We start from the raw sequence: 17,580 nt of genomic DNA, 5'->3' as shown, positions 1-17,580 counted from the left end.
GGAACTTAGCTTGAAAAAAAACCAATCAAAAATCATTACATAATAATACTTCTTGTACTTTAAGTCAGCCCCTAATTAAATGCCTTAAGAAGATGTCTTAGATTAAGTAATTGTCATCACAAATTCACCCACTAACCATTCATCCCATGATTCCACTCCCCCAAGGCCAATCAGCTAGTGTGCTGGGTCCATGTCTCTTCTTAATCTGCCAGGGTTCCTTACTGGTTATCTGTCACACAGGAGGAATATGGATCTAATTAGCTTCAAAGACGTCTAAACCAGGGTTATCTCTTGCCAGGAGTGTTCTCTTTGGAAAGAGGACTTTCCGGAAAGGATGGAAATGTGGACACCCTGACAGCAGAGATGAAGGGTTTGACCATCACCTATTCTCATAAAAACAGCAGCCACAAGGAATGGTGACGGTGTGAATGAGACTGGGCCCCGAAGACTCATAGGTTTGCATAGTCTCCAGTCAGTGAGTGTCAAGGAAGGACTATGAGGTGTGGCCTTGTTGGAGAAGGCATGTCACTGGGGATGGGTTTCAAGGTTTCAAAAGCCTACATCAGAACCAGTCTGTGTCCGTCTGTCTGTCTGTCTCTGCCTGAGAATCAGGATGTAGGTCTCAGCTCCTTCCCCAGTGTTATGCATGCTGCCAAGTTCCTCACCATGATGAAAATGGACTAAGCCTCTCAAACTTTAAGTCAGCCCCTAATTAAATGGCTTTTTTAAAAATAAGAATTGCCTTGGAAATGGCGTGTCTTCACAGCAATAGAACAGTGACTAAGATAGCTGTCTCTCCTTGATACATGCCGGTAATCTCAGTAATTAAAAGGCAGAAGCAGGAAGATTTTGAGTTTTAGGCCAGCGGGGTTTACACAGTGGGACCCTGTTGTTCTGGGTTGCTTCCTGTTGCTGTGATAAAGCAGTGAGCTACAGTAACTTGGGGAGGAAAGGTCTTGCGGGCTATGGTCTATCATAGAAAGAAGCCAGGATGGGAAGTGAGGCAGAAACCACAACGCCAGTGTTTACTAGCTGGCTTCCCCTGGTTTTCCCAGCTATCTCTCTTACAGAGGTGGCCTGCCCACATCAATTAGCAATCAAGAAAATGCCCTGAAAGACATGCCTACAGGCCAGTCTCATGGAGGCAATTGTTTTGAAAAGGTTTTCTTTTCCCAAGTACGTCTGATGTTTTTATAAAAAGGTAAAGAGGGGGGATATGTTCTATGGAGGTGTGGTGTGATATGGGGGAAGGGGGTGCCTTGGTGGGTCCATGCTGAGGCATCCCTTCCCTCTGAGTGTTGTGATCAGAAAAAGAGAAAGTGGTATGAGAATGTGTTGGATGGTAGTGTGGGGGAAGGGGCAGTCTCAGCGGGCCCATGCCAAGGCATTGCTTCCCCCTGAGGGACCAGACACATGACAGTATAGTATAGAATAGATTGTATTCAGAGCATGGGGAGGGGAGTTAAGGGGGTAGTAGAGGCAGAGAAAGGCAGAGAGAGTGGAGAAGTGGAGGCCGGTCATGACCACATGGAGAGAGTGGGGGAGGGCAGGTGGGAAGGTAAGAGCCCAAGAAGGCAAAAGAGAACAAGAGGATAAGAGAGGCGAGAGAGAGAGAGAGAGAGAGAGAGAGAGAGAGAGAGAGAGAGAGAGAGAGAAAGGAGGGGCTGAGCATCCTCTTTTATAGTGGGCCAGACCTACCTGGCAACAGCTTGGACAGAATCCTAACACTGAGGGACCAGCCACATGATGGCATAGTATAGAATAGAGTTTATTAAGGGCATGGGGAGGGGAGTTAAGAGGTAGCAGAGGCAGGGAAAGGTGGGGGGGGGACAAGGACATGAGCATGTGGAGAGAGTGGGGGAAGGGATGAGAGCACAGAGCAAGAGCAAGAGTGTAAGGGAGGAACAAGAGCAAGGGAGCAAGCACGGAGGGGCCCGAGCAGCCCCTTTTATAGTCAGGCATACCTGACTGTTGCCAGGTAACCGTGGGGCGGAGCATACCTGACTGTTGCCAGGTAACCGTGGGGCGGAGCTTAGACAGAATGCTAACAATGTCAAGTTGAGAACTTGAGAACTGTCTAGTTAGAGTTTCTATTGCTTCGACAAAACATCATGGCAAGTTGGGGAGAAAGGGGTTTATTCAGCTTCCACTTCCAGATCATAGTTCATCACTGGAGGAAGTCAGGACAGGAACTCAAGCGGGGCTGGAGCCATGCAGAGGCCATGGAGAGGTACTGCTTACTGGCTTGCTCATTGCTTGCTCAGCCTGCTTTCTTACAGAACTCAGGACCACCAGCCTAGCACCACACACAGTGGGCTGGGCCCTCACTCACTGATCACTCATTGAGAAGATGCCTTACAGCCGGATCTCATGGAGGCATTTCCTCAACTGAGGCTCCTTTCTCTTGGATAATTTTAGCTTGTGTCAAGTTGATACACAAACCAGCCAGTACAACAATGGATATTAGCCAGCACAGTTCCTCTTTCAAAGTGCATCAACAAACTAATAAAGTCCTTACTGCAGTTAGTTTTGTCTCATCATTTGGGACTTTCCAGTGTCATTCAAAATGTTAACATATCAAGGAGAGCTCAGACTTGAAAACTCAAGAATTCACCAGCGATTGTAATGAGAGACTTAAAAATCACTACAAGTGCCTGAGTTTACTTCTTGCCTCATCAGCTTTGCTCAAAAAGAAAGACATTAAGGAATAAGTTTCAGCAATTAGGGAACCTTAAAACATCAGGTGGTCTACTGCCAAGCACACAGGAACCATTCAGACTTTACTCCTGCGAAGACAGTTGATCACTGTGATGACCAATGTCTACTTGATCTGACCTGGTTATCTGAAGAAACGGCCTTATAGATAACTAGTTGTCTGAAAGTCAGGTTCCTTGCCCAAAGAGCACAGTATACCCACAATTGCTTTACACAGAGTTTAGCATGTCTGAGCAGAGAGATAAAATGCTAGCCATTAGTCTTACTGAGGGGGTCATAAAACTCACTCGGGTAGGGATAGAACTCACTCGGAGGTGGAATTTTGGCATACACAAGGCCCTGGCTTCAATTCCCAGCACAATAAAGTAATCTTTATCTGTTTCCCTTCTCTGCTTGCAATTAGTTCCACTCCAGAGCACTTACTGATGTCCGCTATGGGCCAAGCTAGGAATATGGTGTGCAAAAGGCCAAGCAAAGGCTCTCAGAAAGCTGCTTCCCATGCGTGGAAGTTATGAGCTGACAAAGGCATAAACAAATAAAGCAACGCCATAACTAAGGCTGCAGGGGCTGCAGGGACTTCAGGGGAGATGACATAGGACAATAGCAGACATCTGAGGAAGAGTGTGAAGGGCTTGTGGTAGAAATGAGCCTCACGGCCGGTGACAGGAAAAAGGGCAGTATGGCTACAGCGGAGTAAGGCTGTCAGGTTTGGAAGGTGACAGGGAGATGAGGAGATGAGGCTGAAGGGACCAGAGACAGAGACACATCAAAGGAAGACGCAAAGCAGGGAACCGGCAGTGGCAGACAGACACTGAGAGCGGGCTGACTTTGTATATTCTAGGTCATACACGGAAGTAGGAGGTGGGGGAGGCAACAGAGCAGAGATCCAGGTGATAGATAGGGAGAGTGCCTAGGGTTGTAGTAGCAAGGTCAATGTGGGCCCACAGTGGCTTTATGAAATTAGAAATGGCCCTTTAGCAACACTGACAGCTGATGGTGAGATGTGAAGCCAAGAGCAAGAAAGCATGACTTGTTTGAACCAGAGCAGATGGGTGGAGAGAGGTGGACGGCAGCTCCATTCTGGTCAGGCTTACATGGAGTCCACTGACAGTGGCACTCAAGGTGGGCGTGGCTGTACCTGGCACCTGAGCAGCTGTTGTGGTATCAATGCTGGCTTCCCTTCTGCTGGCACTGGGGATGTGCTGATGCAGAGATAACACGTGTGACACATTAGGCCAATGTGTTTGCCTTCCCATAAGCTCTTGTCCTCATGTTTCCCTTCTCAGTGAAAGCCAGCCAAGTGATAAGTCATCACTTAGGTGGATTTCAAAATAGGACCTTTTATTATTAACTTTTAATTCAGGGGAAGACAAAAGCTTGAAACCAAGTGATTTTGATCAACAAAAAACAGCTTGTTGAAACAAAGTACACTCTTATGCCCCAGCAAGGTAGAACGTGAAGGATTTCCCCTGATCACAGGTAGAGCCAAGCCAAACAGAAGAAGCAATGATGCCTGTACCATGACGGCAAAGGGACATAAACGTTTGAGTAACAGGCTGGATGTTGGAAGATTAAAAATAAACAGTTACCCCAGATTTGGGGATGGGGGCTTGGTACGAGGAGGTGTGAACCCTCTCTCCCTGACCTCCACCATCCAGTAGTAGGCAATTATAGATAATGAAACTCTGAGAATTAGCAAGCAAAATTTTGTACCATGTTTCCTGGTCCTGGGGCTTGCTCTGAGGCCCAGAGGGTGAATGTTGGAGCCAGACAGGACACGTGGGCGGAGAGCATGCAGGGCTCACGCTCTGTATGGAAGGCTGTAACTATGGCTGAAGCAGGAAGCAGCTGAATCCATGTAGGTCAAAAGCAAAGAGAATCATTTTCTCAGCCAGGTCAGTGACAGAGACACATTTTGGAAAAGAAAAAGAGGAATGATTTCCTAAAGGGATAAATTAAATTCACCGACTTCTTAAGACGTTGGCAAAATCAAGCATTTCCAACTGCACCAGGATTGGGGCTTACCAGAAGGAAGGAAGTCTTATAGCAATAAAGCCAGTCACCCATCCACCCATCCACCCATCCACCCATCCGTCCGTCCACCCATCCACCCATCCACCTGTCTGTCCGTCCGTCCACCCATCCACCCATCCACCTGTCTGTCCGTCCGTCCACCCATCCACCCATCCACCTGTCTGTCTGTCCGTCCACCCATCCACCTGTCTGTCCGTCTGTCCACCCATCCACCTATCCACCTGTCCATCTGTCCGTCTGTCCACCCATCCACCCATCCACCTGTCCATCCATCCATCCATCCATCCATCCATCCATCCATCCATCCATCTACCTACCCATCCATCCATCCATCCATCCATCTACCTACCCATCCACCTGTCCATCCATCCACCCACCCATCCACCCACCCATCCATCCACCCACCCATCCACCCACCCATCTATCTATCTATCTATCTATCTATCTATCTATCTATCTATCTATCTACTTACATATAATCATCATCTATTTATTATCTGTTTAGCATTTATCTATTTATCATCCATCTATCTACCTTCTGTCTTTAGTTTATTTTTAGTGGTATATTTCAACCCTGCTGTATTAGGAAAGCCTGCATTATTAGCAAGTGAAGAGAATTCAGCCTAAATCCCTATGCCTGTAGCAGGGAGAGAGAAAAAAGGAGAGAAGGTGGATTCTGTTCTAGCTATTGCCTGGAGAAAGGCAACATCGGGCAGAGCATGCAGAAGGACAGGCTTGCCACGGTGTACTCACTGTGTCTTTTGTTCTGCATGCATGCTCAAACTATCCCACAAACTGAAGACAGAAAAATAAATCTGTGCAATAAAAATAGGCTCATGCATAGCAATTGGCATCTGCTGTTTGACAAGGAACATCACATTCTCCTCTCTAGAATCTTTGTCACTTCTCCGTGTGTGCCATGTGGTCACCCCTTTCCGTGTTGACACGGGTTCTGTAAGCTGCTTCTCCTCGGCAGCTAGCCACGACCCACCCCATCCGCACTAACTATTCTAATACAACTCCATCCATCCTTCTCTAGGGGAAAACCATCCTGCTGGCCCCTGCCCACTGCAGCAGAGGAAGGGCGGGAGGGACTGAAAAGGGGTGCTTGCTCCCACTCTGGTCATGCACACCCCTTTGACATCACAGAGTAATGGGGAGTAGGGGAAAGAACTTGGGCCTGGGAGCCCAAACTCAAGAGGGTCGATGTCTGCCAACTACTCACTACAGGGCCTGAGTTTCAGGTTCCTTCCTTTGCACACTGGAGAAGTATAAACTCCGCTGAGCTATCCTAGCACAAAGATAGAGCTGTTTTGGTCTCCCTAGCCCCCAGCCCAAAAGAACAAAGACTAATTTTGTGGAATCTTAATGTTTGGCCAGCTCAGCATACTTCTCTCCCTGGCTTTACCCAAGTTGCAAGCCCCCTCTTGTGGCACGGGGACCCTGGCCTGCACTTTCGCCCTTCCCTGCAAGGATTGCATTCCTTTGATCCAACTTTGCTTGCTTCTTTTTTTTCCCCCGTGGGAGTAACCATTGGTGTCTCATAGACTCCCTTGAAAAAAGAGGTTCAAAAACTTATCTGGGAACATGGATGTCTGTAATAAAGACTCTATTTGCCACTTCCCCCTGTAGCTAGCTAGTTATGCCACAGGACTAAACTATGGCCAATGGATTCTAGAAATAGCCAAACCTCTGCTCTGATACTTTATTCTGCTTGCTAGAGTGCAAACAAAGTGGATGGGGTTAGAAATTCACACTAAACCACAGGGAAGCCAAATCCTGAAAATGGCGAGGACAGAGCAATGTGGATTCCTGACACTACGAAACTCTGTTCTGGACTGTCAGCGTTTGATAGAAGAAAAAAAAAATTAACTTCTTTTCCTGTTTAAGCACCTGGTGTTTCCCAACCATGGGTAGAGTTAGAGGTTGGGGTAGGGTACCCTTAGGTAAGGGTAGTTTAAGTGTTAGGATTAGGGTTAATGTAAGGATTAGGCTCAGAGTTAGTGTTCTTGTCATTCTCAGTCAAAAATAACTGATAAAATCGTAACAGACTAACCTACTCCACCCCTACTGATGGTCAAAGCACATGATAAAGCAGTACCAACACCCAGCACTGTTTCTAACCCCAGCAGGCCTTGTCTGCCAAGCAGTCTCTCACATCCTCCCTGGCAGCTATACTCTAAGGTTGCTTTATGTTCCTTCAACTAGTCACTAACCCATCTCCCTGCCTTCTCTCTCAGACAATGACCTGTTTATCTAAGACACCCGTAATTATAATCCCACCATCCTCCTCATTGTCTCTCGGCTCCAGGTCTAGGGGAAGTAGTCTAAGGCTAATCCCTTCTCTCCCCCTTGTCCTTCCCATGGACTGTCCCGTGTCCCCGACTACCCTGGCTCCTTCCTTTTGCCTTCGAATTTCCTATAACAGACCTAATAGTCTAAAAAACAAGAAAGGCCAGCACTGCCACCATCCTTTCCTCTATCCTCAGAATCCCCACTGGGTTTTCCCTCCCACAATGCCCTGCCCCATTTTTTTTCTTTTACCCCACAATTTCTTGGTTTGCTGAGGCTCCTTTTCTTCCGTAAGGATCTTCTCAGAACATCTGGGAACTAGCTTCTGTTTGCCAAGGTCACAGAACTCCAGCCACTCCAATTGCACAGTTCTCAATCCTCAACTCTTTCTGCTCCACAGCATGAGGCAGCAGACCACACCCTTTTTCTTCTTGGCCTCCATACCACAGATCTTGTTTCATTTTGTTTTTTATCCTTATTTTTCCCTTCAGTATTTACTGAGGGCTCTTTCTCCCCACACCACACCACAATGCCAATGTTCTCAGTCCATTTAGAAAATGGCTCTTAGGTGGTTTTCCTTACTTGTGAGACCTTAGGCTAGTTGAATCCTTGTCCTTGAAAGTTTTAACTGTCATCCTGACACAATCTGGAGTCACCTAAGAAAATGGAGGGGTTGCTGAAATCAGCTTGGCCTGTGGGCATTTCTATGGGGATTGTCTTATTAATGGATGCAGGGGAGGGCCCAGCTCCTGTGGGCAGCACCATTTCACATCAGGTGGTCCTGGATGTGCAAGAAAGCGACCTAAGCCTGGGCCTGTGAGCAGGACAGAGTGTAGAGCTCCTTCAGGGTCTCCACATCCAAGTGCATGCTCCAGTTCCCGACCTGACCGCTCCTCAATGCTGGACCTGGAAGTCTAAGCCAAGTGAGCCCTTTCCTCCAAGTTCTGTTTTGGTAAGAGAGTTTTATCCCAGCCATACAAAGGACACTAGAACACCCCCAAATCTGTATTTCAAGGTGGGGTCTCTTGAAGGAACTTCAGACCCATGTATCCAACAGTCACACTCATCTCCTGCTCTCTTCCTGTAAACACCCCCCCCCCCCAGCTGCCCAAGCCAGTTCTGGTTTCTTCAGCCTCTTCTCTTGCCATTCCTTTTTAATTCCTTACATAACCTCATTGTTTGTTTCCCAAGCGTGTGGGGCTGCTGTGGCTCTCAGCCTTGCAGGCTGTGCTGGTGCCTCTCTTGGGTGTGCTCTTTGGCTTCCCTCTTGAATACCCACCTCTTCCTTCAGGATCTTGACTCTGACCATTGCTGTTAGTGTCTCCTCTGACTTCCGCGCAGTCTGGCCTAATGCTCAGGTAAGTGCTCTAAAGGGTCTTCACCTCTGCCTGGCACTTCAGTGTAGCAACCACTTTCAGGTGAATGGAAAAAGAGATCCTCTCTAGATACCGCAACATTTTTCAGTTGCTAATTTTTTCACGGAGCACTATAAATTGTGATATTCATGAAGAGAGGACATGAGCTCTTGCTTTTTGGTTTAAGCTGACAATCTTCCTTGCTTGAGATTTGCCCAAGTGGAGGAGAGAGAGTGATCTGTCCCAAGAGTCTATGGAGACATTCATTACTTTCTATTTCCTTTTTTCGATTTCTCCTATCTTCTGATCTCAAGGTTGCTATGAAATTAAAAATAGTTCAACGAATGAAGGATGAAAGGTTCAGTTCTTATCTTACCTGTTCAAGTATTTAATGAATATTTAACTTCAGGTTGGTTATAAGCAAGGCTTGGTGTTTCCATTATTGTGGTATATTCTTTCTCTGTCTCTGACTCTCTCGTCTGTGTGTGTGTGTGTGTTGATGCATGAGGATGTGCGTGTGTCACGGTACTCTTTGGGAGGTCACAGGTCACTTTTGGCTGTTAATACTCATTTCCACTTTGAGACAAGTCTCTGTCACTACATATGCTGGGCTAGGGGCCTGTAGGTTTTTGGTGATTTTCCTATCTTTGCCTCTCATCTCACCATAGGATCTCTGATTACAGCTGCATATTACTGTTCCTAGATTATCAGGGTTCTAGGGATACAAACTCAGATCCTTGTCCCTGAGTTAAGCCTGCTTCCTACTGACCTATTACCCTGTTTTATTTTCTTGCACAGACCTCTCCTCAAGAGACAGGCAACTTTAACTCTCTTGCTTAAGGTTTCCAAAGTACAATAAAACCTGACAGCTTCAGTTCTAGCCATCCAGGACCAGATCCCATTCCTAAGATTCCAAAGGGGCTTTTCTCTGAGCTGTCCATATTGTCTGATACTGACAGCCATGCAGCACACTGTTCCTGCTCTTTAACCCTTCCCATGGAGCTGAGTCTCTCAAAGACGCCTGTAAGAGTGCAGGCCAAAGACTGCTTTTTGCCCATAAAAAAATAATTGGCCAAGAAACAGGATTATGTCATGGCAGACTGAATGACTTTCAACTCTGATCACCTCATGACCTAGAAGTCCACAAGAACATGAGATCATCTCGTAGGCATCTAGGATGAGTTGTTTGCTTAGATACAACACTTGAAAACAGAAAGTGCTGGTGTTCAGAATTACCAAGTTAGCTAGAAATAAACCACCCAGCAGAGCGTGTGACCAGCCTTTAGGAACTGACTTCCTCTCTGTAGCCAGGAAGCTGCTGCTGCCACCTTGTAAGAGCCCTTTAATTACATGCTTCTGTAGTCTCTATCACCAGTCTTTCATAGAAAGAGAAGCTTTTATTTTATTTTGAGACAGGATTTGATTCTTATCGCTCAGACTGTTTTAGAACCCATGACAACCCTCTGTAGGAGCCTCCTGTGTGCTGGGATTACAGGCGTGTGAGTCACCATGCTCAGCTGGAGAGAGAGAAAAGATTTAGAGACAAAATGGGCTTCTGGCTTGCTGCTGCCCTGCTGTCACTGAGACACAGTAATGTCTTGTTGATGTATAACCTCCCTTGTGGGAAGGGCACTAACTAGCTCAGACTGAAGGTGTTTGGGAATCCATGCTCACTAGTGCTTCAAGTGCTGCTCACGCTGTAGCCAATAACCAAGGCTGGCTTACTAGAATATTCTCCAGTGCAAATGTATATTCTGCAGGCCATGTTTTAGTTTACTCATGACTCTTCTATTTCACAGTATATTTGCTCGGTACGGCATAGGCTTAATTCAGCACATCAAAGTCACGTACAGAAAGGTAAAGACCAATTCTGCTTAAGTGAATTATAGAACCACTTTTACAAACAGAAAAAAACAAAAAACCTATTCAGGGACTGGACCCAAGCAACTGGGGATGGGTAGCTGACTTAGGTATTGGGGTCACTACCCTTTGCTCTGTTCTCAGACTTTGTTGTATCAAAAAGATGACTGAGCATCTCAAATAAAAAGCCATTAGCTGGGATGCATCTGCCGCATAATCTCATTCTACACAGATTAGCTCCAAAGACCTAGGGAACTAAGGTAAGATATAATGAGCATCAGATTATAGCTACCAGAGGGGTCGGTTACTTTCCTATAGCATCATCCCAGATAATGAGATTCATGTCCAATAACTTAAGGCCAAATTAAGGCTTGAGTTTCTGCCTTGTCTAAAGAATTTCTTGTGGCTGTGGAATCTTACCCAGATATTTTCAATGTCCTTTTTGTATTTAAAGAGGTATTAAAATGCTTTCATAAATGTATGTTGCCATATCCGAAGTCAGGAGCAATCATAAAACCATAAAAAAACCATAAAAGCATCTTCAGACACACTCTGATCGTGAAGTCTGGAGAAACCCTGAAGCCCTCAGCTCTTTGATCTCAGATCTTGTGATCTAAGACCACATCTTAGAGTTTCCATCAGACAAACCCGTCACCATTTTATTATAGCACTCCTGCAAACAGAAACTAACTTTGCACAGTTCATTTGACTTAGCTAATTTTTACCAGTTTAGTTGTTTGAGTAGAATCAAGGAAAAAATATAGATCAACATTTGCATTCACAAAGAATGACTAATCTGAATTGACAATAAAACTTGTCAGTCAGATTTACATACTCAAATGAATACATTCTTTTTTAAGTAGACATTTTAAGAAGCAACCCTTACCCTAAAATTTGGAGCAGTTATCTGGCACATGCACGAACATGGGTCCTGTATATCAACACCCACCACAGGGAAGTGCTCCCATGACTTCCTCAGTTGCCCTCAGCCCGGGTGAGCTTTGCGGTTTCCTGGCTATGGATATCTGACAGCCTTTTCTCATCCCCGTATACCCATCTAATTCAACTCCTGCATGTCCATCTCAAGACTTGTTCACTGTGAATTAAGAATCTAGGATGAAATATGACCACTGAGCCATGGCTACCAAAGGAGTGGGTTACTTCCCTGATAAAATCCAGGTAATGAGCCTCAAGTCAGAGCGCTATGGGCATGACTGCATAGGTCCCTGGGTGGCTTATCTTGGTATTTTCTGACACGCTTCACGGTTTCAAGGTTACTTAGTGAACAGCTGTTCATTAAATGGTACCCACACTGTATCAGCATCTTACATTCAGATGACCAATCATAACTTTTTAACCGGAATTCAATAAAGAATCCAAGTAAAGTTGAGGAGTCTTCGAATTCCCTGCAGTCCTGCAGAAGTGGCTTTTGCTCAGTAACTGCTCTAACTTCCCGAGTGGATAAAACAAGAAAGCCCTGCCCCTAGGTGCACACTCATTTGCTGAATGACTTAGGACTTACACAGAGCACCAAAGTGAAACCAGTAGATTGCCCCCGACTCCCCAAGTCTGGTTGGTTGAGCACACTCGATTCTATCTCAGCCTACCATACACCTGGGACTACAGGTGTATCACCACATTAGGTGACAACCTCGGTTTTCTGTATATACTTGTCTTTCATTTCCAAAACCAAGTAGTTTTTGTTGGAATAGAGACAAAATTTCTCTATTCTGTAGCCCTGGCTGTCCTGGAATTCACTGTGTAGCTCACAGCTGGCTTCAAACTCAACAGAGATTCACTTATTTCTGTCCTCAAGTGCTTGGACTAAGGGTGTGCCACCACACCTGGCCCCAAACCAGGTAGTTTACTGAAACCAAACCTGAAGCAGTCCACTCTGTACATGCAGGAAATCTCTGTTCACATGACAAGTCATTTCCACTCTGTAAACATTCAGAATTTAGAAATAAAAGTTCCTAAATTCAATGTATTACCTACATGTCAACAATTAAAATGTAAGACTAGGTCTTAGTGACTCAAATCATAATCAAGTATATTAGGATAAGCTGAACCTGGTAGCGCTCACCTGCAATTCCAGCACTCAGAAGGCTAAGGCAGCAGAACTGCTGAAGTTCAAAGCCAGTCTAGGTTATGGGTCAGTGTATGCCCTCAGAGCGAGACCTGGTCTCAACAGATCATTAGAGCAGATAGAATAGGCCGAGGACCTGATACCAAGTATCAGTGGATGGCTGCCTTACCTGGGTAGGACTTAAGTTTCCTCATCTGCAACTTGATAGCCAGGATCCTTTTAGTGTATATCAAATTTGAAAACTCACTACCGCTGGGGGGTGGTAGCACACGCCTGTAATCCCAGCACTCTGGGAGGCAGAGGCAGGCAGATTTCTGAGTTCCAAGCCAGCCAGGGCTATACAGAGAAACCCTGTCTTGAAAAAACCAAATCCAAAAAACCAAAAACCAACTCACTACCTGTATAGTGATGTAGTGAAAATTCAGGTACATCTAAAATGACATAACCTTATTTTTTCCTACAAGTGTTGGCTGCCTTCTGTGCTTTTCCTCATTTGGGTACAAAGCATTTAGTGACACTTGGTTTTCTAGTTTGCTGTCCTGTTGCTGTTATAAAACCAAAGGAGACTGGAATGCATAGTTTAGCTTACCAGTTACAGCCCATTGCTGAGGGAAGCTCAGGACAGGAACCTGGAGGCAGGAACTAAAGCAGAGACCATGGAGAAACACTGTTCTAGGCTTGCCGACCTGCCTAGGAATGGACTTGCCCACAGTGAGTTGGGTCCTCCTCCATCAACTAGCAATTTAGAAAGTGCTTCACTGATGGCAGAGGCTCCGTCTTGCCAGACGACTCCCAGTTTGGGTCAATTTGAGAGTTGAAGCTAACTGTGGACGACACACGGTGTTTCTTTTTTCCATACTAGTATTTTCCTTCCTGCATGCCTCATAGATTTTCTCTTGTAATCTTGCCAAATTTCAGGTCAGTCCGGCCTGACATAAGCCGTTCCCCTTTCAGCTTCGCTGTCCCATCAGTATGGCGTTACTGCCCACTGTTGTAGGCTTTACTTTTTCTTGCTCATATCTCTCTTTCCTACTAGATTTATAATCAAGGTAGAGATCCTTGCCATATCATTCAATACATATGAAGAACACAGCTGGTGCACACCAGACCTTCAAGTATGTGCTCTATAGGACTGAGCGTTCAAAGTGGAAGGGGAGGTGTTAGAACACACTCAAGAGGAAATCTGACAGGAAGTGCGATGTACAGAAGCTGTGGATGTACAGAGCTCGCCTGATCTGGCTAGCTACAGGGCGACTACTTCCTGTATTGAGAAAAAGCAATGCAAAGGAGCCAGTTGTCTCTAAAGTTGGCTGTACAAGACACACTGAGGTGAAGTGCCATATATTTTTTATTTTTCTTTTTAAAGTTATTTATAAATTTAAAGGGAAACTGAACAGATACCTACTGGTGCTTTCCACCTGCTGTGTCAGAAAGTCATTATCATTCATGTGTCCCAAGACATCCCAAGGGAGAATACTCAAATGTCACATGTAGCTATTTATTTGCATAATGATCTATTTCATTATGAGATTAGATCTCATAATAAATTGGATCCCAGAAATTTTTTCTAGGAGCAAAGCAAGCAATTGCAAGGTCAGGAGGAGTTGGTAAAATCCAGCTGATGAGGGGTGCCTGCGAAACATGTGCTCCACTCTCCAATCCCAGCTGGTGGGGTAGGATGGGGTGCAGCCTGGCAAAGATACTGTGGGGGGGGGGGAAGAACTCTTAGAAGGGGACCAGGAAGGGGGGTAACATCTGGAATGTAAATAAACTAAACAATTAAAAAAACACCAAAAAAAAAAAAAACCCTAACCAAACAAAACGATAACTGACTGTCCCTCATGACCTATATAACATGCTACCTAAATAGAAATAGAATTCTTGTTAAATTAAGGATGAAGATCAGTTTGATATAAGCAGCCTTAAGGATCACCTCCTTGAGAGTTCATTTAGGAAAAGTACATACAACCATTTTTTCCCTTGGCCAAAATACAGACATTTCTTCACTTCTTTACATACTTACTTTATGTGCATGTGTGTGCAGGTGCAGGCACTCACAGAGGTTAGAAAAGAGCACTGGATTCCCTGGAGGCAGCCAAAAGTGGAGTAAGCCACAAGAATGGAGCTAGAAGACACTCGCATCGCCTGTAAGAGCAGCAAGTGCTCTTAACCACTGAGCCATCCGTCCAGCCCTGAATGTAATACGAATGAGTAGGCACAGCACTGCCAAGTGCAGAAGCACTATTTGAAGTACTTAAACAAAAGCACCCAACTCGGGACTTCTATTTCCCGAGGTTCAAATGAACCGTCTTGTGTTTTCTTTTCTTAGCTGATAGGAGAGGAAATTCAGGGCTTTTGGGAAGAACATAGAATTGTTATCATCACAAGTACAATTCAGGTAGCTAGGTTGCCAACTCTCTAACAGGCCTAATATCAAAAAGACTCTATGTTACCTATACTATGATGACTTCTAAGAGAAACAGATATTTACAGTGTTACATTAAGTAGAAAATCCTATACATTTCACAAGTCTATGTCAGAAGATGGGGGATCTGTTTAGTCTGGGGTAGACTTACACTTCTGGCTTCCCATTCTCAACTGTGTGAAAAGGAACCCACACAAACAAATTCACATATCTATTTTGAAAAGTATTTACTTAGTTTGAATAAATTAATTGCAAATAAAAATTAAGCTACAATATAGAGCCTCAACAGAAATGACAAAATACAACACAGGACTTGGTTTCCTTGCATTAGTCACAAAGTTTGTGACCAGAAAACTTCAAATCAATTAAATTTCCTTGAAAAAAGGGTAATAACCAGCAGTTACTGATACATCACAGCGAACTTATAATACAAATCTTGACATGCATTTCCTGAGTGAACCCAAATGATAATTTTCAAAACAAGAAAATTTGACAATAAAATAAAATAGTTCATGGCTTCTACGTGACCTTTTTTTGTTTTAATTTTTTTTAAACCAAAACGTTGATGTAATAATAGATAAATTAAAGCTATACTACCACATACAAAAATTTGATGTTACTCAATTATTATACAATTTTTCAAACTATAGGAAAGGAACTCAAAGGATTAAAAGATGATTCCATGTAATCTACAGTGTACTGATTTCTACAAGTGTTCAAAGGGTTGGTGTAGTGCAACCGCTGTACTTGTGGTGCGTTTAAAAAGGCTAGGGTGAGAGGAGACTGCCCTGCACAGCGCAGATGGAGGAGGAGAACAGCAGTCCTGCGGTGTGTCCTCGCTTTCATCCGCTACGCAAACATTTCCATGAGTCACACTGAGGCCTGCTCCCTAGGAGTCAAGCCCACAGTCAGGCTGGTCTGCTGGGTACAGCGGGAGGAACCACTGCAGCCAGCCCTCTACAGCTCTGTACGTTCTAATGCCTGGAATAACCCAAATACAGAATAATGAACAAAGCACTTTTATTTAATTTTCCTAGAGCAAATCAAGTAATTTTCTTGTTAATTTCTTGTTAATTTCTTCACTTTCTCATAGGATTTTTTTTCTTTTTTCTTTTTCTTTTTTTTTTAGAAACAGTGAACAGATGAACCACAGTTTATATCCAAAAAAATAAACTTGCCAAATGTTGCTGGCACTAAAAACAGATCAGTCATCATGGGAGAAAAATAGATCATCTAGATTAAATTGCATATTCAAAGGAGCATATAAAACGTTTCTTAGCATTAACTTTTGTTATAGTACTACACTTGAGAGAAACATTAAGGAAAAAACCATTTTCTGGTTAACTTCAATGTGGTTAAAAACAAACACCTTTTAGACAATGGTAATTAATATGAATCTGGTTTTATGAAATATTCTAGTTCATCAAATCCCCTACTTCTACGGGCTGGGGGAGGAGCTCTCCTGTCTTTCTCCTTAACTCTGCACATCCTTGAGCCTCGTGCCCACTAACCTACCACTCACACCAAATGTGTGGTACCACCATTACCATGCGAGCCTACCACAACGTTCTAAGGTACTTTCTATGATAAAGATAAATAGAAAAATTAATATACATGTTGCTGTATTTTACAATGTTTGCAACAAATTGTAAACTAACACAGTTTGAACCCACAGACCCTCAGTTCTACAGCATAACCTCTCAACACTGAGGGCGGTGATTCAAGAACACTAAATGAAGGAAGGCATCAAATTAGACTATGTCTTTTTCTCCTCAAAATAGATTTTCAAAACTCAGAATTCAGAAGTCTGGAACTTTCAAAAATTCTTTTGCTTGAGTTTCCCAGAATTTTTTTCAGAAATTGCTATTATAAATATTTAAAAAATTCTTCATCTTAATGCAAATGACCAGAGCAGAGAAACTGACATGGACAGGGGGTCGGCTAGCAAACCCCATCACTTAGCTTATGAACTTACAATGCAGTCCTGGAGTACGGCTGCTAGTCTAGAGGTCCTTGGAAAATAAGTCTGATATAGCCTTGTTCTCCAGCCAGCTGATGTGCACAGAAGGGACAGGCTGCATGAAAAGTGTGTGTACCATGAGGAAGTGGGATCTGGGACCAGTAAGCCGTCGTCTTTTCTGAACACACGTGGCCACAGGGGCTAAAGGCATGGGTGGGGGGGCCGGCGTCCACATAGAATCCAGCTTCACATCCAAGCCACAGAGGGACGTAGGGACCAACAGACCTACACATGGGGCACTCCCGGTCCTTGCCGTCACGCTCTTCTTTGTTTCCCCAGTTATGATAGCCATGAACATGGCCGCAGTTCAGATACACCCATGGTTGCTTTTCATCTACAACATCTTTCCTCTTCATACTGGGAAAGGCTAGTGTGTTGAACCCTACAGGGCACTGAGGTCGTGCTGCATTGATTTCCTGTCTTAAAGCTTCTAAGTGCTTCACAGTAGGCGTATGGGAAAGGCCCTCTGCAGTACGCCATAGCAAGGTTGCACCGCAAAGGTCAATTAGGGAGCCATCTTGTAGCTGATTGGTTTCAATTTCCACCTGAAGGAGAAAAGAATCAAAACCAAAGTTACCACTGTGTCACACTACGTCTTCAGTATGTCCTAACAAGATAGACCTCTAGGGTTGCTTGCTAACTTAAGAAAGCTTCTGTTTGTATGTAATTTGGAAATAGAACTTTAAGCAGCAGTTATAAAAAATGCTAAATTTGAAAATCAACACTTTGAATAGTAACTTCTCTCTTTCTAGCCAAAAGACAACTTATGATTTAATCATCTAAATCATCAACA

At 44.3% G+C, this 17,580-nt stretch overlaps 1 protein-coding gene across 1 annotated transcript in view; it reads right to left on the bottom strand.

The window, feature by feature from the left end:
• Positions 1-14,977: 14,977 nt before the first annotated feature.
• Positions 14,978-17,580, bottom strand: part of Peli1 (pellino E3 ubiquitin protein ligase 1) — a 50,920-nt gene continuing 48,317 nt past the window's right edge. Inside the window, exon 7 of the mRNA XM_052198488.1 lies at positions 14,978-17,332. Within this exon, the coding sequence (XP_052054448.1) occupies positions 16,766-17,332 (567 nt within the window). The 3' untranslated portion in view covers positions 14,978-16,765. The remainder of the gene's footprint in view (positions 17,333-17,580) is intronic.

Source organism: Apodemus sylvaticus, chromosome 11 (genome assembly GCF_947179515.1).
Source record: "Apodemus sylvaticus chromosome 11, mApoSyl1.1, whole genome shotgun sequence".
NCBI lineage: Eukaryota > Metazoa > Chordata > Mammalia > Rodentia > Muridae > Apodemus > Apodemus sylvaticus.
Note: the sequence above shows the minus strand (reverse complement) of the source record. Positions and strands in the feature narration are given on the sequence as shown.